Source organism: Zophobas morio, unplaced genomic scaffold (assembly GCF_036711695.1).
Source record: "Zophobas morio isolate AGI-343-1 ecotype UQ-CSIRO unplaced genomic scaffold, CSIRO_AGI_Zmor_V1 ptg000014l, whole genome shotgun sequence".
In the NCBI taxonomy this organism is placed as follows: Eukaryota; Metazoa; Arthropoda; class Insecta; order Coleoptera; family Tenebrionidae; genus Zophobas; species Zophobas morio.
Window position 1 is genome coordinate 21,885,807 of NW_026972119.1, and position 23,090 is coordinate 21,908,896.

At 31.9% G+C, this 23,090-nt stretch overlaps 1 protein-coding gene across 5 annotated transcripts in view; it reads left to right on the forward strand.

Annotated features, from left to right (window-relative positions):
- Positions 1–22,786, forward strand: part of LOC135128634 (LIM domain-binding protein 2) — a 187,085-nt gene extending 164,299 nt beyond the window's left edge. For 2 of the 5 annotated variants that reach the window (XM_064055592.1, XM_064055593.1), the window contains exons 3-9: positions 6,359–6,464; positions 6,522–6,624; positions 6,679–6,851; positions 13,583–13,807; positions 13,876–14,008; positions 14,194–14,321; positions 21,427–22,786. In XM_064055592.1, the coding sequence (XP_063911662.1) occupies positions 6,359–6,464; positions 6,522–6,624; positions 6,679–6,851; positions 13,583–13,807; positions 13,876–14,008; positions 14,194–14,321; positions 21,427–21,696 (1,138 nt within the window). In that variant the 3' untranslated portion in view covers positions 21,697–22,786. The remainder of the gene's footprint in view (positions 1–6,358; positions 6,465–6,521; positions 6,625–6,678; positions 6,852–13,582; positions 13,808–13,875; positions 14,009–14,193; positions 14,322–21,426) is intronic. The other 3 variants (XM_064055594.1, XM_064055595.1, XM_064055596.1) reach the window with 3 other exon arrangements.
- Positions 22,787–23,090: the final 304 nt, after the last annotated feature.

A 23,090-nucleotide genomic window follows, 5' to 3' on the forward strand; every position in this document is an offset into this window, starting at 1 on the left:
TTTCCGTTGTTTTATGTTTGGAGACGTCGTTTATTATATCTAGAGAATTGATAGAGAAAATGTTTAAATATTTCACAAATTAAGTGTCAGCGCCTGCTCGAAGATATTGTAGGCGAATTAATTAAAGAAGAATGTTCAAACTTGGAATTTATGCGATGGTATCACGAGCGTGAGCGATGGAAAAAATTTTGGGTCAGAGTTGATTCTGATTGGCGAGCTATATTGGCCTTCACGATTTTTCGGTGTCAACAAAAAGCATTAAATTATTTTTAGTTGGGTATTTTGAAATTAGGTCAATCAAATGATTTTCTTGAAGTCTGTTGTCATTTATCCTGAGGTTGATATTATATTTCTATAAAAACTCAATCGAATTTAAAATTTCACGAATTAATTAGATTTAATAATTTTATTGGAATGCAAAAATATTTAGTTTGCTTAAAGTTCTCTTCTCTTTTTTTTTCTTAACATACATACATACTTTTTTTTTAACAACAGCATACTTAAAAACATGTGTCACATGGTAGTTTCTTGTTGAGAAATAAGCGTTTTGCAATTAAGCTCCGCCCATCGGCTAAACGACGAATAAGAAAATTCATCACAATTGAGATGAATGGTGGGCGGGGTTTGTATTTTTTTTCTTATATGTAAGTAATTTTTTATTCAAGACAAGAAACTAAAAACTTGTGTAAAATGGCCAATTTGTAAAGAAGTGTGCGAGATAAAATTTACCATTTTAAACATATTTTTAGCCTTTGGTTCTGAAGAAAATGTATATTAAGATGAAAAAAAAAAAAACAAATTATAAGCCCCGCCCACCCACCCTGTCTCAGTTTGGGACCATTTTTCTGCATTGTTCGTGTTCGTGAGCAAGGAGGCGGAGCTAACTCGAATGAACAGTTCATCACAATTGAGGTTGTGGGGGCGAGTGGGGCTTATTTTTATTTTTTCCCTTTTCATATATACTTTCTTTCAACAACATCATAGTTAAAAACATGTATCACATGGTAGTTTTTTGTTGAGAAATAAGCGTTTTGCAATTAAGCTCCGCCTCTCGGCTAAACAACGAATAAGAAAATTCATCACAATTGAGATGAGGGCGGGTGGGCGGGGTTTCTATTCTGCCTTGTTTTCTTGTATGTACGCAGTTGTTTATTCACGACAAGAAACTGAAAACTTGTTTAAGATGGTAAATTTGTAGAGAAGCGTGGGAGATAAAATTTACCATTTAAATAATATGTTTTTAGCTTTTTGTTGTGAAGAATATGTATATTAAGATGAAAATAAAATCAAATTATAGGCCCCGCCCACCCACCCTGTCTCAGTTTGGACGATTTTTCTTCATTGTTCGTGTTCGTGAACAAGGAGGCGGAGTTGACAAGGAATGAACGATTGAGATTGTGGGGGGCGGGTGGGGCTTATTTTTTTTTTTAACCAATATACTGTTTTTTCAACATCATACTTAAAAACATGTATCACATGGTAGTTTCTTGTTGAGAAATACGCATTTTGCAATTAAACACCGCCCCTCGGCTAAACGACGAATAAGAAAATTCATCACGATTGAGATGAGGGCGGGTGGGCGGGGTTTCAATTTTTCTGTTTTTTCTTATATGTACGCAGTTTTTTATTCACGACAAGAAACTGAAAACTTGTTTATAAATGGTAAATTTGTAAAGAAGTGTGGGAGACAAAATTTACCATTTTAAACATGTTTTTAGTCTTTTGTTGTGAAGAATATGTATATGTATTAAGATGAATAAACACAAATTATAAGCCCCGCCCACCCACCCTGTCTCAGTTGGGACGATTTTTCTGCATTGTTCGTGTTCGTGAGGAAGGAGGCGGAGCAAACTCGAATGAACAATTCATCACAATTGAGGTTGTGGGGGGCGGGTGGGGCTTATTTTATTTATTTTTTTTTTCTTAACATATATACTTTCTTTCAACAACATCATACTTAAAAACACGTATCACATGGTAGTTTCTTGTTGAGAAATAAGCATTTTGCAATTAAGCTCCGCCCCTCGGCTAAACGACGAATAAGAAAATTCATCACAATTGAGGTGTGGGCGGGGGTTTCTATTTAGCTTTTGTTTTCTTATATGTACGCAGTTTTTTCTTCACAAGAAACTGAAAACTCGTTTAAAATGGCCAATTTGTAAAGAAGTGGGGGAGATAAAATTTACCATTTTAAACATGTTTTTAGCCTTTTGTTGTGAAAAATATGTATATTAACATGAAAAAAAACACTAAATTATAAGCCCCGCCCACCCACCCTGTCTCAGTTTGGGACCATTTTTCTGCATTGTTCGTGTTCGTGAGCAAGGAGGCGGAGCTGACAACGAATGAACAATTCATCACAATTGAGGTTGTGGGGGCGGGTGGGGCTTATTTTTATTTTTTCCCTTAACATATATACTTTCTTTCAACAACATCATACCTAAAAACATGTATCACATGGTAGTTTCTTGTTGAGAAATACGCATTTTGCAATTAAGCTCCGCCCCTCGGCTAAACGACGAATAAGAAAATTCATCACAATTGAGATGTGGACGGGTGGGCGGGGTTTCTATTTTGCTGTTTATTTCTTATATGTACGCAGTTTTTTATTCACGACATGAAACTGAAAACTTGTTTATAAATGGTAAATTTGTAAAGAAGCGTGGGAGATAAAATTTACCATTTTAAACATGTTTTTAGCCTTTTGTTGTGAAGAATATGTATATGTATTAAGATGAATAAAATCAAATTATAAGCCCCGCCCACCCACCCTGTCTCAGTTGGGACGATTTTTCTGCATTGTTCGTGTTCGTGAGCAAGGAGGCGGAGCTAACAACGAATGAACAATTCATCACAATTGAGGTTGTGGGGGGCGGGTGGGGCTTATTTTTGTTTATTTTTTTTTTCTTTACATATATACTTTGTTTTCAACATCATACTTAAAAACATGTATCACATGGTAGTTTCTTGTTGAGAAATAAGCATTTTGCAATTAAGCTCCGCCCCTCGGCTAAACGACGAATAAGAAAATTCATCACAATTGAGACGAGGGAGGGTGGGCGGACTTTGTATTTTGCCTTTTTTTCTTATATGTACGCAGTTTTTTATTCACGAGAAGAAACTGAAAACTCGTTTAAAATGGTAAATTTGTAGAGATAAAATTTACCATTTAAATATTTTTCAGTCTTTTGTTGTAAAGAGTATGTATATTTAAGAAGAAAAAACAAAGTCAAATCATAAGCTCTCATTCTTCCACAAAAATATGTTTCCCTTAGAAAAGAAACTTGAAACTTTAAAGCTACGTATATGATTTGAATTCATGTATATACAGGGTGAGTCACTAGATATTTCATCAATTATTACAAATAGAAAAACAAAGATCAAATTGGAGAACTACTGAAATTGCATATTTTTCCAGAATGTTTTTACTGCGTAACACACAACTTAGTTTTTTTTAATGAAACACCCGATATATTTTGAAATTCCGAGGCGACGTTGCCACGCTATTCCAATTTTTTGAAACTTTTTGGCAATGAAAGAGTTTACAAAAAAGTCGCAAAAGAGTTATTTTGAAATATGTCTACAATATTTTACGAAAGAATAAATAAAAGTACCCGCTAAACTAAATTTTAATATACAGAGTGTTTATAAAACAATCTAAAACATCACAATTTTCAAATATCGATATTCAAGTTTTTTCAGGTGAACCATCCTGTATTTTATTACTGTTATCTTATTCTATTTTTTGTCCTCATTTTTTTAATGTCGATGTGTTTCTTAAAAAACTAAAAAATCGCAGTAGTTATCTACTTTAAATATAGTAAATACTAAACAAAAAAGAAAGAGAACAAAAAAAAAGAATAAGATGCAGTATTAAAATATAGGTGTTGTATTTGAATAAACTTAAATATATATATTTGAAAATTGTAATAATCAAAACATTTTTATAAACACTCTGTGTATGAAAGTAACGTGACAACGTCGCATCGTAATTTCAAGAATTAATTGTATTTATGAAACCTAAAAGAGGTCTATCGAAATATGTAAAAATATGAGAGATGAAAAAATCATGTATTTGGTCGATAGTACGTTATTAAGAAGACTCCAGATAATTCGAAAAATATGTTTAAAAAACTCTCTGGACCAAATTTTTGGAGGTATTAAATTTCAAAATTGTAGAATAAACTTGGTAATTCTGTGAATTTATTTTAAAATCTTAAATTATGATAAAAATAGTCAAAAGTGACTTCTATCAATAGCAAAAAATGACGTGAATCGTATTCTAGCAAATTATTAAATTACATATTAATAACTAATTGTTTTTTGACGTTCAATATTTTTAAGATTTTTTTAACCATATTTTTTCAAAGCATTCTTAACAACGTACCATCGATCACATATGTTATTTTTATCACCCTGTATAAGGTGTTTCATTAAAAAAAAAACTAAGTTGTGTTACGCCTTAAAAACAGGACACTGTATAGTTAAAAATAATTTTAGAGACATGGAGGATCGCGCGATTACTTACTCACCCTGTATATACATTTATTATAAACAGCATGTGAATAGTGTTTAGCATTTTTTACTTCCCCCGCGTAATCTAAAAAAAATCCGTAATGAGGTTTATCTAGCGAAAGCCTACTTTCATGTTTTCTCGACGTTTCAAGACTTTTAGAGTAAGTAAAAATAGTTCCCCCGTTTCAGTCTGTCTGTGTAGATGGCAAATGCTATTTAAATTTTATAAAAAGCGTACTGAGTTTTTATCCAAATTTTCGCAAAAAATCAAGCGCTCGAGGTTTCGTCATTCGGCACGTGCTATTAACACCAAGGTCAAGAGTTCGATTCCTTCAGGAGCCACTTTTTTTCTTAAACTGTGACTGGTATCCCTTACATATTTTTAACTTATAAAAGCTATCGTAAAATAAATCAAATTTAGCAAAATACGACTTTTTAGTGTGTAATTTTTTAGAAACCAGCGAAGTTGAAGTGTGATAAAAACAGCTTAAAAATAATATAGGACCTGCAAAAAATTACGTCCTGTGTTTGAAGGAAAGTTTCTTTGTCCTCGGATAATTATTACCCTCGGCTTCGCCTCGGACATTAAACTTCCATCTGTGAGAGGACAAAGTATACTTTTTTTATGTATACATAACTTTCCTTGTGTAACATTTGTCGCAGCAAGTTTTATAAGGGTCTTTTATTACTAGCCAACAAATTACTTGTTTGCGAAGTTTTTTTTGCTACCTTCGAGCGTAAATTTAAGACAAGTGTGTCATTGGGTTATTTTAACAAATGTCCAGTTTCATGTTTTTTCGACGTCACTTTGTCGTGTCCCTGTTTCTGTCAACTGGGGGTTTTATAAAACAAAAATAAAAAAAAATCCAAAACTACCGAACTGATTGCTTTGGAAATTAATAATATAATGAATTAATAAAACACGTTTCTTGGTGTTGGAGATTCATCAAGAGCATTCGCTTCTGAGACACGACAACACCGCAGAATTTTAATTTAGAGGAGAATGTAAAGTTAGATAAGTTTTATGTCAGTGTTGTCAAACACCTGTCAAAGTTATAAAAGTTGTAACGTAATCTCATATTTTATAACGCAGGCGAGAAAACAAGTTTCTTGCGATTTTCGCGAACGCTTATAATGCTCCCGACGTAAATCAGCAGTTATGAATCTTTAAACAATCATAATAATTATTTTGTACCGAAAATATACAGAGTTAGGTGGTCTAGATATAGAATCAGGTGTTCAATTGGTCTAATTTTGGCCCAAAACTGGCTATAGAATGCTAATTTCGTGGTGAGGAATAATAAAACGGTTAAAAACGTCATGAATATTTAAATAATTTTCGAAATGAAAGTAAACAGTCGGCGATAAGAATTTGTTTGGTCGACTGTACAAAACAAGCAAATACGGTCGCTTTGCGGATGATTAGAACGTCGCGGTTCCTTTAATATATATTTTATTACCATACAATTAATTTTTATTGTTAAAATATCAGATGATTTCGTAATTAGTGATAAAAGCGCCCCATAAACTTATAAAATATTGTTAATAAATAGAGTTGTTCAACGATTCCATTAAATTTAGTGTCCATTAAAACCGCACTGTATCATTCGAACATAAATTAGCCGTAATTGAAATATCATCCAAATTTATTTGCATAAATGTAGTAATTTCACGGGATTTATTATTTGTTTGTTGTAATTCGTGCTCCTAAATCAAATTTTGAAGCGACCAATTACGGGTAATTTACGATGGTTTAAATTGTGTTTCGGGCCGGCTTTGACGTCGCATGCACCGTATATTTTTTATTTTTGGACTTTTCTGATTCGTGGATCGTCTTTTTCAGATCTCTGCCCGTTCCCAGGCGGCATACACCCTATTTCGGTCAGCCTGACTACCGGATATACGAACTCAACAAGAGGCTACAGCAAAGGACGGAGGTTAGTTTGAATGTAATGCTATCGCGATGGAGCAGTTTTTTTCCTATTAATAACGTTTCGAAATCGTAGGAAAGTGATAATCTTTGGTGGGACGCGTTTGCGACGGAGTTTTTCGAAGACGACGCCTCATTAACGCTAGCTTTCTGTCTGGAGGATGGCCCTAAGAGATACAGTGCGTTGGGGACGAGGTGACGTTGTGGTTGGATTTAAAAATGTTTTTTTGTAGCGATCGGGAGGACGTTAATTCCTAGGTACTTTAGGAGTATATTTGAAGGTGGAGTGACGGAACTGTACTATAATATGAAGCATCCGAAAGAGTCCTTCCACAACACTAGTATTACGCTAGACTGTGATCAATGCACTATGATTACGCATCATGGTAAACCCTTATTTACAAAGGTAAGGAGTGTGTGGGGGCGGTGCGCGAATGACCATTCGAACGAGGTGAGAAGTGGCGGCTTTCCAGAGCGCTTTCAACATAGTGTAGGGTTAGTCATTTTTAATGGACGAGGCATTTATTTGTTCTGATAAGGTCGACAATATTTTTATCTGTTGATATAACAAAAAATGTTTCAAAAGAACGACGCGTTGCCGAAATAATAATTTTTTTAACAGCAGTTTTGGATACCGATTTTGTATTTAAATTTACATGGAATGAGGAGGAATTATTGGTATTATTATTTTTTACAATGATTTTGTGACCTGTAGGTAAACAGGTGCAGACTGAAATTCATTAGAATGTTTATTTTAATTAAATTAAATTAATAATAATATAAATATTAATTCTGAAGTTTTAAAAAAAATCAGAGATATAGATTTTAACGAACTTTTATGATTTTAGAAATATTCGTTTTCAAAAACCACTTGTTTTTATTTAAAAAAAAATTAATTTTGAAAAAATATATATGTTTAATCCAAAAAATGGCAATATTCCAAATGGCGATTCGTTGGTAGTTGTTATAGAAGAAATGAGACCAAAATTAACTTCTGTAGGTCGAAATCGATAAGAAAATGTCTGGGTTAAGTTTCAAAAATGGTCGAAAATTAGCCAAAGTTTTGATTTTGAAAAATCATACTTCTGAAAAAATTCAGAGATTAGATTTCGGCGTGCTGATTCCAAAAATGTAGCGCATTCGTTGTTTGGATGTAGGATTTTTTTAAATCCAAAAATTGCAATAATCCAATGGACGATTGTGTAAAATTTGTAGGAATTTTCGAAGAAATGGGGCCGAAATCAACTTTTGTAGGTCGAAATCTATAAGAAAATGTGTTTGGTTAAGTTTCGAAAATGGTATTTAAAAAATTTCGGATTAAAAAATTTTTCAAAAAATTTCAAAAAAATTTAAAGATATAAATTTAGACGAGGTGATTCCTAAAATATAGCGTTTGAAAATTATACATTTTTTTTTAATCCAAAAAAATTGCCAATATTTGGACCAAAATTAACTTCTGAAGTCGAAGTGTATATGAAAACGTCTTTGATTAAGTTCCGAAAATCGTCGAAAATTTAAAATTACAGCGTCTTCATGGTCTCAAAGCAAGATTTTTGAAATATTTGGCTTAAAATTCAATTTTTTAATAATTCCAAAAACTGCAATATTCCAATGGATGATTCTGAAAAAATAGTAGGAGTTATGAAAGAAATGAAGCCAAAATTAACTTCTGTAAGTCGAAAGTGGTCGAAAATTTGCGAGAATTTTGATTTTGGAAAATCTTACTTTTTAAAAAATTGTAAAAAATAGATTTCGACGTGCTGAATCCAAAAATGTAGCTCACTCAATGTTTCAATCTAAGATTTAAAAATTTTTTTGCAATATGCCGATGGACGATTCTGGAAAAATTGTAGAAATTTTCGAAGAAATGGGACCGAAATCAACTTCTATGGGTCAAAACCTATAAAAAATATCTTTGGTTAAGTTTCAAAAATGGTCAAAAATTAACCGAAATTTTCAAAGTATTAAAAAAAAAATTGTTCCAATATTTGTCAAAAAAGTTCAAAATATTGAAAGATATAATTTCAACGAGGTAATTCCAGAAATATAGCGTGTTCATGATCTCGGGGCAAAAGTTTGTAAATACTCGGTTTGAATTTTTTTTTAATCCAAAAATCTCGATATTCGAATGAGCGATTTTGGAAAAATGGTAGAAGTTCTTGAAAAAATAACTCCAAAACTAACTTCTGAAGTCGAAGTGTATAAGAAAACGTCTTTGGTTAAGTTCCGAAAATCGTCGCAAATTTAAGATTACAAAGTCTTCATGGTCTCAGAGCAAGATTTTGGAAATATTTGGCTTAAAATTGAACTTTGCTGGAAAATTGATAGAAGTTATCGAAGAAATGAGGCCTAAATTTACTTCGGTGGGTCGAAATCGATCAGAAAATGTCTTGGTTAAGTTCCGAAAATATCCAAAATTGGCCAGAGTTTTGATTTTGGAAAATCTTACTTTTTAAAAATTCTAAAAAATAGATTTCGACGTGCTGAATCCAAAAATGTGGCTCATTCAATGTTTCAATGTAAGATTTAAAAATATTTGGCTTTTTTTTTTCTTTTTCTTTTTTTTTATCCAAAAAATTGCAATATGCCAATGGACGACGATTCTGGAAAAATTGTAGAAATTTTCGAAGAAATGGGACCGAAATCAACTTCTATGGGCCGAAACCTATACAAAAATATCTTTTGTTAAGTTTCAAAAATGGTCAAAAATTAGCCGAAATTTTCAAAGTATTAAAAAAAATTCTTCCAAAGATTTGTCAAAAAAATCCAAAATATTGAAAGGTATAATTTCAACGAGGTAATTCCAGAAATATAGCGTGTTCATGATCTCGGGGCAAAATTTTGTAAATACTCGGTTTGAATTTTTTTTTTAATCCAAAAAATCTCAATATTCGAATGAGCGATTTTGGAAAAATGGTAGAAGTTGTTGAAAAAATTACTCCAAAACTAACTTCTGAAGTCGAAATGTATAAGGAAACGTCTTTGAAGTTCCAAAAATCGTCGAAAATTTAAAATTATAAAGTCTTCGTGGTCTCAGAGCAAGATTTTGGAAATATTTGGCTTAAAATTCAATTTTCCTGGAAAACAGAAAATCAGAAAATGTATTGGTTAAGTTTAAAAATTTGCCAAAATTTTTATTTTGAAAAATCTTACTTTTGAAAAAGTTCTAAAAAAATTCGGGGGCATAGATTTCGACGTGCTGATTTAAAAAATGTAGGTATTCATGGTTGCGATGTAAGATTTTACAATATTTGGCTTAAAATTCAATTTTTTTAAAAATCCAAAAAATTGCGATACTCCAATGGAAAAATTATAGGAATTTCCGAAGAAATGGGGCTGAAATCAACTTCTGTTGGTCGAAACCAATAAGAAAATGTTTGGTTAAGTTTCAAAAATAGTCGAAAATTTGTCGAAATTTTCAAAGGAATTAAATAATGTTCCTTTTAAAAAACTGTCAAAAAAATTCAAAAATGGTCGAAAAATGGTATTTAAAAAATTGCCTTTAAAAAATTCGTCAACAAATTCCAAAAAAGTTGAACGATAAATTGCAACGAGGTGATTTCAAAAATATTCTTGGTTGTTCTTTGTCTTAGAGGAAATTTTTGTAAATACTCGGTTTGAAAATTGTTAAGAATTAGTCCAAAATTAACTTCTGAAGTCAGTCAAAGAAAATGTGTTTGATTAAATTTCGAAAATGATCAAAAATTTTCATAGGGGAATTGAAAAATTTCCTTTTAAAAAAGTTGTCAAAGAATTAAGGGACATAGGTTTCGATGTGGTGATTCCAAAAAATATAGCGTATTCATAGCTTCGGAGTAGAATTTGAGAAATATTCGGTTTATTTTATTTTTTTATCCAAAAATTTTCATACCCCAATCCTGTTTTTGTAAAAATGGTGGGTATTATCGAAGAAATAATACCGAAATTAACTTCTATAGCTCGAAATCGATAAAAAAATATCTTGGTAAAGTTTCCAAAAACGTCGAAAATTGGCCGAAATTTTGATTTTGAAAAACCTTGCTTTTGAAAAAGATCTAAAAAAAAAATCGGAGGTATAGATTTCGACGTGTTGAAAAATTGTAGGAATTTTCGAAGAAATCAATTTGTGTTGGTCAATAAGAAAATGTGTTTGGTTAAGTTTTAAAAATAGTCGAAAAATGGTATTTAAAAAATGGTATTTAAAAAAATTTGTCAAAAAGATTCCAAAAAAAGTTAAAAGATATAAATTTAAACGAGATGATTTCAAAATTATTCTTGGTTTATTCTTGCTTTTGTAAACACTCGGTTTGAAAATTGTTAAGAAATTAGTGCAAAATTAACTTCTGAAGTCGGAGTCAAAAAAAATGGTCAACAATTTTCATAGGGGAATTGAAAAATGTTTCTTTTAAAAAGTTGCCAAAAAATTCAGGGGCATCGGTTTCGACGTGGTGATTCCAAAAATATAGCGTGTTCATGGCCTTGGACCAAAAATTTAGAAATATTTGGTTTCAAATTTTTTTTTTTTTTTTTTTTATTTTAAATCCAAAAAACTGCACATTACTACGGACTATTCTCAAAAAAGGTGGAGTTGTCGAAGAAATGTGGCCGATATTGACTTCTATAGATCCAAATGGACAAAAAAATGGCGAAATTTTGATTTTAAAAAATCTCGCTTTTGAAAAAGTTGTCAAAAAAATCCAAAAAATTCGGGGATATAGATTTCGACGTGCTGTTTCCAAAAATATAGCGTATTCAGAGCTTCGGAGTAAGATTTTAGAAATATTCTGTTTAAAATTCTTTTTTTTTTTTTTTTTATCCAAAAATTTTCAATACCCAATGCATGATTCTGTAAAAATGGTGGGAGTTATAGAAGAAATAATGCCGAAATTAACTCTAGATCGAAATCGATAAAAAAATACCTCTGTTAAGTTTGGAAAATCGGCGAAAATTTTCAGAGATGAATTCATGTTCCTTTTAAAAAACCTCGTCAAAAAATTCCAAAAAAAAATGAAAAACAAATTTCAACGAAGTGATTCCAAAAATATAGCGTGTTCATGGTCTCTGGGCAAAATTTTGTAATTACTCGGTTTGAAAAAATGTTTATTTATTTATTTATTTTAATAAAAAAAGTAAATATTTCAAAGTTCGATCTTGGAAAAATGATAGTAATTATCGAAGAAATTAGGCCAAAATTAACTCCTGAAATCTATAAGAAAATGTTTGATTTAGTTTCGAAAGTGGTCAAAAAATTTCATTGGGATTGAAAAATTTGGGTTTTAAAAAGTGTTCATCTTATTGGATCAAGATTTTACACATACTCGGTTTAAAATTAATATTTTTTAAAAATCCTAATAATTGCACATCACAATGGACGAAATTCATTACAAAAAGTCGCAAATATGTCAAAATTTTTATTTTAAAAAATCTCGCTTTTGAAAAAATTGTCAAAAAATTTCCAAAAAATTCAAGGATGTAGATTTCGACGTGCTGATTCCAAAAATGTTACGTATTCATGGCTTCGCAGTAAGAAGTCAGACATATTTGATGTCAAATTTAATTTTTTTAAGACTCCAAAAAATTGCAACACTCGAATGAAATTAACTTTCCTAAGTCGGATTTGATAAAAAAATATTTTGGTTTCGAAAATGGTCGAAAATTCGCCGAATTTGATTTTAAAAAATTTGCTTCTAAAAAAATTGTCAAAAAATTACCAAATATAAATTAAAACATAATAATTTTTTAATAATGAAAAAATACAGTTTAATCCTTTTTTTGAAGCCATTAGACACATTCGAGAAATAATAAAGTAAAACAGCAGTTGGTTTTTTCCTGATCGCTTTTATACCCTATTGATTCATATGGAGCAGTAGCCGTAATTACAATCTAGCCAAGGTTAATCCATTTATTCTAAACTAAACAAACAGTTTTTTAATACAATATGGAAACTATTTATGGAATAAATTCGATAAAACGAACATTTTTGGAAAAAAAAAACATTATAAATAAATGAGATCAGTAATTTTTCTGGCACTGCGTATATCTATTTGACGTCAGTAGCTTTTGCTTATGACGTTAGAAAAACAAAATTCGGGAAAATTATTGATTGTTGGACCATTTTTGTGGTCCATGTTGTTACTTATTTAATAAAATTAGCTTTCCCAAGAGAGAAAAATTTACGTGGACGGATATCACTCGATCGAAAACGTTCTGACTTACAGTTGGCTTCGTTTAACGTAATTTCACACTATTGATTATTATCATACAGCGATATTATGTTATATTTTTTTTTATAGAACCAATCAATCTCAGATTAAGCCAAACCATCGACATATAAAATAAATATACATACAAAATGGATAACTTCTCAATCGTCGACAAATCTTGATAATTCAGTAAAAGAATTCATTTTCCGAGCGCAGATAAAATATATCAAAACATAAAATGTCTAGAGTTTTGAATTATCCCTTGACCTATAGGTTCGCAGAACGCAAAAATAAAATATTGATGTTTTATATTTGTCATTCACTTAAAAAAAAAACAACTGGTCGTTCAAAGGAAGTTGTATTAGCGACTAGGCAAAAAATGTTTGTATGCTTAATGGAATTTCTTTTACGTACAAAACTGAATGAAATATACGGCTTCGACAAAAAACTTTCTCAAGGGACTAACCTGCACATAGAGAGATTCCATTTTAAGTGAGTACCAAGCACACTCAATTATTATTATTTTTTTAGATAATTATTTTTAGTTTTTTAATTATTTTAAAATAACCTTAAATACATCACTTTCTCATTATATGAGTACGAGCTTGTTCAATAAAAACGAACATCGATTAACAAGAAACATCGAATCGTTCTCCCAGAACGAACGGTTCATTTACACAAACCCTGACCTATACCAATCCCTGAATTATAGAAAACTCTTCTGAATAAAAAATGATCCATTAGCTTGTTTTAATGTCTCAAACGAACTATTTACTTTTAAAAAAGCAATCTTCGGTTCGTACGGTTAACGCGAACTCAAATTAAACAGTTAAATATTTGTGAGGGAGTTAAGTGTACACTAGATAATGATTTAACAGTTCAGAACACCGTTGTTATTAATTACGAAATCGCAGACAGCGGTTTCCTTTTAAAGACGACACCTGACTCATCGTAGCGTTTCCCGTTCCAGGTATGTACAGAAGGTCGTTTAATCCTAGAATTTACCTTTGATGACCTGATGAGGATAAAATCGTGGCACTTCGCGGTGCGGACGCACCGGGAGCTGATTCCTCGATCGGTGGTAGGAATGCATTCACAGCAAGACCCCAGCATGCTGGAGCAACTGTCGAAGAACATCACGAGGCAAGGAATCACGAATTCCACCCTCAACTATCTTAGGGTAGGTAATCGGACGTATTTAAAACGTCGCCGTTTTGATTGACCGTTTTTCAACAAATTCCTTTTCAGTTATGTGTGATACTTGAACCTATGCAGGAGCTAATGTCTAGGCATAAAGCTTATGCACTGAGTCCAAGGGACTGTTTAAAGACGACACTTTTCCAAAAGTGGCAGAGGATGGTTGCCCCGCCGGGTAAGAGAGGTACCAATTTCTTTGCACTAGAGGCTTGTTCATTTCTGCTACGCTGTCCACGTCGAAGGGGCCTCCCAGTTTCGGGGCTTTCAGTATAGCACAAATGAATGAACTCTACAGGAGTAACATGCGCACTGTTTTCGACCGAACGCGGTTCGGCGAGGCGATCGGACTGATTGTGTTTTGTTTTTAAGAATCTCAACGACCTGCCAACAAGCGGCGGAAACGTAAGGGTTCGAACTCTGGAGGAGCAGCTAACAATGCGACGCCAGCACCCAACAAGAAGAGGTCGCCCGGACCAAATTTTTCCCTAGCGTCGCAGGTTTGTTTTAGGGCGGGGGTTAAATACGCCGCAGATTTGTGGACTTGCGATAGTATCAGATCACTAAAAATGTCGTAAAAAAAATGGGTAAAGTAAACTGATATAAACGCATATCCGCTTCCAATTTGATTAGTTTGGTTAACGGTTATTGTGTATTTTTCCTGTTTACTAAATATTGTGTTGATAAGATACGAGTGAGGTACACTTCCTTGATCCTCCCTGATTAATGAGCGTTAGATTTGGCGTAACCGCAAGTCGAGATAACGCTGTTTTCACAACAAGTTATGTTTGGTTTTTGCTATATCCTGTGAGATATTTTCCGTCTGAAATAGTATTTTCATGAATGGAAGTGTGAGTAATGTGTTATTTCAACTATAGGAAATTCTATTCACCAAATTTTTATAAAATGTATTTTATACATCCTGCTAATTATTTAAATGTTGACATAAACAGCGCATGCGCACAAAGTGGCAGCCAATCGAAAAATGCGGTGCATTAGCCCTAATATAAAATTAGGAAAAGTGCGTCTGTATGTTTTAAAATAGAGACAGGATTCAGAATAACATGAAGCGATGCAAGTCGATGTTTTTATTTCAGTGAAAATACGAATACTAGAGTCTTTGACAAAAACCGAATATTTAAAACGTGTTAACACCGTTCGTGTAGTTGGCTAAATATTGTCATAGCGTAAAATAAACTATCAAAATAGACAAAGTCGGACCTGGACATTTTCGACCTTTGACTCTTTTTTTGCTTTTTAACAAACTCAAATATTTGCTGGATTATCCAACAATTTTGATTTTTGTCAATATTTATTTGTCACACACGATCCAAAGTTTATAGTAATTACGTCACTGAGATAGTTTTTTCGCGTATAATTTGTACTTTTAAAGCACAAGATACAATAACGAAAAGGAAGGTGGGTGGGGTTAGTTTTAGCTTTTTGTTTAGATTCCACTGTTGTTTAATAAAAAAGTCATCTAATAAAAAAGAAAAGAATAAAATTCAAAAGCAGTGGTGGGTGGAATTAGTTTTACGTTTTTTGTCTAATAATAATAATTTCACTGACAGAGTCTGGTTCAGATGATTTTCTCCATTACTATCTGATTTAGATGAAATTGACAGTCAAGATGACAATGAACAATGTTTTTATTTTTATTGCAGCTTTTGATTTGCTTTTGTATTGTTTCATTTTTCTTAATTTTTGTTTTCGTTGTTCGTTCTTCCTACACACTTAAGCATAATTAATTATTACTCTCCTATTCAAAGACCAACGCAAAGTAAAATGTATGACTTTTTTTTATGTATAATCTATAAACTTAACTCACTTGACATGTACTTAGTAAAGTTCTTATGACTTAAGCGGCTTAAGCCAAACCATCCTTATAAGTCAAACTATTGTACTGTATTGTATTGTAAAATTTGTTTGTCGCAACTTGTGATAGCCAGTTTTACAAATGCGGCTTAAGTCATAAAAGTTTTACAAGGAATATGTCAAGTGAGTTAAGTACAGGGTAACTCTAAGTATATGCACATACATATACAATTTAGCTCTTTATTTATTACCAATAATATTTTTACATAAATTATAAATACGTTATAAACTACACATTTTTTGCTGTTACAATCAACTTTAATTAATTTCTTTTTTCATTAACAGATGTAATAGGTGTGTACTTTAAGCCACTAAGAATGTCCAGACCTAATTCTACATTAATATGTAGTGTTTATTCAAAAATTAAAAACCACCACTTGTTGAATTAAGTTGGTACCAAATGAAACTCCTCTTATTTTGATATTGGCAAGTTGGTAGTACTTCAATTTGAAATTTCGTGACAAATGTCTCAATAAAATAAATAAAAACAACGTGTTTTGAATAAAAACAAATTGTGGGATACTTCCGATTGATAAATTCATAAATTTTTGTTTCTTCAGTTTTTCGAGTTTTCAAGTTAAAATTTTTCAATTTTCCAACTTTTGAATTCTTAAGTTTTTTATGATTTTGCAATTTTTCGATTTGTGTTTATTAAGTTTTCAGTTTTTCGATTTGCAATTTTTCGTTTCGGTTTATTATTTTCTTTATTTTTTCAATCATTCGATGTTTCAAGGTTATTTTTTCAATTTTTCCTTTCTTCAATTTTTTAATTTCCAATTTTCCCATTTTTTATTTTTCATTTTTTCCAATTTTTGATTTGCAACTTTTGATTTTGTTTTTTATTGTGTTTATTTTCACAATTTCTCGATTTTCACATGTTCCCATTTTATAATTTTTTGTTCTTTCAATTTCATTTTTTAGTTTCTTCAATACTTTGATTTGCAATTTTTCAATGTGAGTTTTTATTTTAAAATTTCTCACTTTTCTGATTTTCCAATTTTTCATTTTTTTCAATTTTTTATTTATTTGGTTTCTTCAATTTTACGATAAGAATCGGGCTTCAAGTTTTCATTTTAAAATTTTTCAGTTTTATTTTCTAACTTCTGGATGTTTTAATTTTTCGAATCTTTGATTTTTCATTTCTTCAGATTTTCGACTTTTGGTTTTGGTTTTCATTTTTTTATTTTCATAATTTTTCGTTTTTCTGTTGGTTTTACAATTTTACTTTTCGTTTTGCAATTTTTCAATTTTTAATTTTTTTTTACTGCTTCAATTTTATAATTTTTTCAGTTTTCCGATTTTCCTGCTTTTGGGTGTTTAAGCTTTTTGATTTTGCAATTTTTCATTTCTTTAATTTTTCGATTCGGTTTTTCATTTTTTTTTTTTTAGAATTTTTCCATTTTCCAATGTTCTAAATTTATATTTTTTTGTTTTTTCAATTTCAATTTTTTCGTTTTTTCAATTTTTCAGTTTACCGATTTTCCAACATTTGGATGTTTAAATTTTTAGATTTTGCAATTTTCCGATTTGAAATTTCCAGGAGTTCCCAATTTTTTATTTATTTTGTTTCTTCAATTTTACGATAAGAATCGAGCTTCGAGTTTTCATTTTAAAATGAAATGAAGTGAAAACCGAAAATTCCTAATTGAAAAATTGTAGAAACAAAAAATTGAAGAAATTTAAAATATGGAAAATCGAAAAATTTAAACTTGAAATCTCTAAAAACTGCAAATCGAAAAATTGAACAAACAAAAAAAATTAAAAATTGAAAATCGCAAATCGAAAAATTAAACAAAGGAAAATTGAAAAAAAAATTATAAAATTGAAACATTGCCGATTGATAAATTCAGAAATTTTTGATGTTTTATAAAATAATAAAATGAAGAAAAAATATTAATAACAATATTTAATTAAAAATAAAGATACGCAGCAAATCTAAACAAAATTTTTAAAAACTACCCTCTAAGAAAAGAAAGGGCGGGTGGGTGGGGCTAGTAGCTGCTAATATAGAACTGATTTTGGCAAATAACATACATTCCAAGAAAAGAGAGGGTGGGTGGGCGGGGTGCTAAGATAAGAGCGATTTTGACAAATAACCCATCTAAGAAATCTAATTACATTATTATAAGAAAATACACTAGAGGCTCCAAAGCACTTTTAATTTTTTTCCAAACAGGGATACCTAAAACCTCAAGATTGTTTTAAATTTTTCAAAAAAAAACGGGGTCCCAAAATTCTCAAAAACTGGTCAAATTCTTCAAAAATAAAACACTAGGGATCCGTGAGATTCTTCAAACTTCTTCTAAAATAAGGTACTAGAGATTCCTGAGATTCTTTACACTCAAGATATCACATAGCAACACAAATTAGATTGATTATAACCTAACAACGAGAATAAATGTTGAGATTGGCCCGGAATAAGTTTGGTGTTTATATCCATTTTTAAAATCTCAATAAGATTTGATTTTTTACAATATGAAATGTAGGAGATACTTCCGATTGATAAATTCAGAATTTTTTGATGTTTCATAAAATAATAAAATATAGAAAAAATATTAATAACAATATTTAATTAAAAATAAAGATACACAGCAAATCTAAACAAAATTTTTAAAAACCCTACCCTCAAAGAAAAGAGAGGGCAGGTAGGTGGGGCTAGTACCTGCTAAGATAAGACTGATTTTGGCAGATGAGATATTTTCTAAGAAAAGAGAGGGTGGGTGGGCGGGGCTAGTATCTGCTAAGGTTAGAGTAATTTTGGCTAATGAGATATCTTCCAATGAAAGAAAGGGTGGGTGGAGCTAGTACCTATTAAGATAAAACAGATTTTGACAAATGAGATACCCTCTAAGAAAAGAGAGGGCGGATGGGTGGGGCTAGTACCTATTAAGAGTGATTTTGACAAATAAGCGATCTAAGAAATTCAATTAAATTATTATAAGAAAATACACTAGAGGCTCCAAAGCACTTTCAAATTCTTTCCAAACAGGGATACCTAAAACCTTGAAGATTGTTTTAAATTAAAAAAAAAAAACGGGGTTCCAAAATTCTCAAAAACTGGTCAAATTCTTCAAAAATAAAACACTAGGGGTCCGTGAGATTCTTCAAACTTCTGCAAAAATAAGACACTAGAGATTCCTGTGATTCTTTACACTCAAGATATCACATAGCAACACTAATTATGTATATTATTTGAAAATCTCAATAATATTTGATTTTTAACAATATGAAATGTGGGATACTTCCGATTGATAAATTCAGAAATTTTTTGATATTTCATAAAATAATAAAATAAAGAAAACATATTAATAAAAATATTTAATTAAAAATAAAGATACACAGCAAATCTAAGCAAAATTTTTAAAAACCCTACCTTCAAAGAAAAGAGGGGGTGGGTGGGTGGGGCTAGTAGCTGCTAAGATATAACTGATTTTGGCAGATGAGATATCCACTAAGAAAAGAGAGGGTGGGTGGGTGGGGCTAGTACCTGCTAAGATAAGACTGATTTTAAAACAGAGCTAGCTAAAAAAAATGAGGACACAAAATTCTCAAAAACTGGTCAAATTCTTCAAAAATAAAACACTAGGGGTCTGTGATATTCTTCAAACTTCTTCAAGAATAAGACACTAGAGATTCCTGAGATTCTTTACACTTCTTCAAAATAAAATACCGAGTGTTCGTGAAACTCTTTAAACTTCTTCAAAAATAAAACATCGGGTGTTCAAAAGCTCATTTAAACTTCTTGAAAAATAAAACACTAGGGGTCCCTGAGATTCTTCGAACTTCTTCAAAATTAAAACACTAAGGGTAAAAAGTCGGATACTCCCCACGTCCTTTAAATCTCTTAAAAAATAAAACACTAATTTTCCAAAAATAGAACACCAAAGTCACCCAAAATTCTTAAATAATTTACAAAAAAAAAAAACTCAATGAGCTCCCAAAATAATACACTTTCAGATTCGTAAAAAATAAAACATTCAAAGCTCAAAAGATTTTTTCAAGTTCATGCAGCAACAAAACACCAGATTTCTTTAAGGCCAGTCGCTACGTTTTCTCAGAGGAATTGTCGATCTATTTTCAGAATGTAATATCTCCGTTATGAAGAGAGTTATGGTTTTGAAATTTTAAATATATGTTGTGGGTAACTTTCTTTATATGTATAACGCAAGGGAAATTTTGTCAAAAGCAGTTTGTGATCATATTTTTCTTTTAATTTTAGTGAAATTTTTGCATAACGTATTTTTAAAAATCAATAGGTACATTATTAAAGGAAATTTCAGAACACTGTTTTCAACTTACAAAACTCCTGAAATCATACCAGATATATCGTCAATTTATTTTGTTAGAAACGATACAGATTAAAAAAGCTTGTGTCATAGAAGTTGCTAACTTTTATTTTTACTATATCTCATCTCAGTCCCAACAAATAAATTCAGAAATAGACTTCGTACGATTTCTAAACTTTTGCAAGCTGAAAACAGTGGTGCTAACCTTTTAAACGTAGGGTTTGGAAAACTGACAATTTTTGATACGTCAAACATTTTTAATTGCTTACTCGATTTTTGCAGATTTGTACCTTCGCTTTAAAATTGTTGTCAAATGGAATTTTATCAAATTATTACAAAAACAACACAACCGTATCTTTATACATTCTAACTGAAATGGGCTAGAGAAATATTAACTAAATGTTTTATTACAGTTTCGGCCAGAAAATCTTGGGCAGTATTTTTCTATCATTTAAAAAAGCACGATGTAGTCTATGCTTTATTGTCATAACGATTGACAGTTTTAAAAAATAAATTTTGACGTACGTCATCATCCACATTCCAGTCTACGTCAAAATGACAAACATGGCAAATTTGAGGTTATAAATAGGTAAAGCCTGTTTTAGAGCTTCTTATGTCACTGGAATGACAAAACTGCCCAAGATTTTGTGGCCGAAACTGGAAGAGCTTAGCGGAGAATTAATACGAGATTTTCCAGACACCCGGTATACATATTGTATACAGTACATGTTTTTTAAAAGTAGCCATAGGGATTCACGTTAACTTTTGTTAGAGTGAAAACCTAGAGATAATTTTTGAGGTGAAAGGGTTCTACTTTAATTTCCACTACCACTTTTAACAGTAAATTGTTAATTTGTGCTTTAAAAATAAAAATTATTTTGATTAAAAAATTTTGCATTGCAGTTTTTAGAAAAGAAACAGAAGGATGGAATTCAAACATAAATGAAAAAAATCAAAGACATTTTCCCTGAAATTGCGGTTTTGGTGTCAACGATCGAGAAAACCTGTGTTTAAAAAACTACTATAAGATTTTTTAATTGTGCCTTTAATGTATCCATCAGTGACCATTTCCACTATTGTGTACAGTGGTATATTGACGAATTTCACTAAAAACCAGTAATCGAACAAGTAATCAAATTTTCTAAACGTCAGATAAATCTGTTTTTACATACATGTTACAAAAAAATATCCAAATATTTTTTTTTAGAATTCCAATTTAATTTGATTTTCTTGACAGCACATGTTTGCACCCAATTTTAAAACCCGTACGGTACGCCACTGGTCAAAATGTGTTCTTCTCGTAGTATTTTTACTCTGTCGTCAAATGGGCTTTAATAAAAAATTAATAAATATGTTCAATAAAATGTGGGTTTAAATTAAAGTTAAATTTAAGAATCGAATAAAGTGTGTTGTAGAGTTGAATTTGATGTTAATTTGTTTTCAGGACGTGATGGTAGTGGGTGAGCCGTCGCTGATGGGTGGTGAATTCGGTGACGAAGACGAGAGATTGATAACGCGGCTCGAGAACACGCAGTACGACGCGGCCAACTCCCTGGACCACGACAACCACGGTTTCCACGCGGACTCGCCGATGCCGGGCTCGAACTCGTGGGGTGCGGGCGTGGGCGACCGGGGGCCGGGTGTGGGCCCGCCCCAGGGCAACACCCCCTCCAACCAGGACTCCGATAAAAAATCGCCCGCAGTGAGCCAGTGATGATAGTTCATTCGTAATAAATAACGAACATTAGAATCTCTCCGAGTCAGTATTTCCTGTTGACAGTGCGATCACGCTACTAGCCAGTGACACGTTGTTTTTCATTTTTTATTTAATTTTATATGCAAGTTTACAAAGTAAAGACTATCCAGTGCAAGAATTGACGGGAGTGAGACGGGATACGACGGACTGCGTTTAACTTGGAGTGGATTGTGACGAAGAAACTCGATTGTCGGGGTTGTGGTGGCAGCACCGGATGCGGTGCTGGCACCGCAAGCTGGATAAGGCTATTGCACCCGAAACTGTGCAATCTTACAATGGTTCCTTTTGGAACCACTCACCATAGGTACCTCTACAGAATGAATGTGGTTCTCGAATGATGCAGCTCATTTGTACAGTAGCTATAAAACATCACACTGTCTTGTTTGTCTTCTGAGTAACACAGATATTTCGAGCGGAGGCTGCGGGGGCGCGGGGGAGCGGCGGCCCCGTCGCGGGCCCAGCCGGCGAGATCTTGTTTATTTATTGGTTGATCGCGTTTCCTATATTAGCTGTGGGGTTAAGTTCCTAAAGATTTCCGAAAGCCGGCGAAACTCGCGACCAGCGTCGCGCGATCCGCGCGCGCCCGCAGGCTCGTCGACGAGCGCGAGCTCGTTTATTAGGATCAATTTTGTATAGTGAAGATAAATTTAAATTGTATAACATACTTATAAATATTATGTCCATTGAGAATATGTAACATACATCCGGTCGCGATGTATTTTATAAGAGCGTTTGAGTGAGAGAGGGTTTTAAGAAAAATTCTTTTAAACGAATGCCTGCATTTGCTGTATCGGTGTCAGAATGAGAGGTTTAATTGTAACAAGTAATTAAAAAAAAAATTAAAATTTGGGACTGCAGTATTTTTTACTAAGTCTCATTTCCAGCTGTGTAAGTGTATTTTTACAACTCTTTTGTCAGTAGTTGTGTGTGTCTTTCCTTGTTCCGGTTGTTTGGTTTATTTCCATTTTTCAATTTGTAATCTCATGTGTAACGAGACTGTACCCAGTACAGCTCCTACTGCAACCTCACAATACAACACTTACAAATATTGTCAGTTTTATTTATTTACCGATTTTTGAGGAATTTGCCGATCCTGTGCTCTCGCTAGTGAGGTTTAAAAACCATTCAATTTTCCCATTTCGTTCGCTCATTTCATTTCAAAAGGTTGGACAATCCACATGTAAAATTGAATTGTTTTTATTATACATTCAGAGAAAATTTTCAAACCAAGCAATATAAGTAGACGTTGTTTTACTGTTCTAGTAAACGAGAACGTTAACACTTTTGTATAGTCACACTGAAAAATGTCATTATTTGTAAGAAACATAATAAAACTGACATAAAAACTCTGA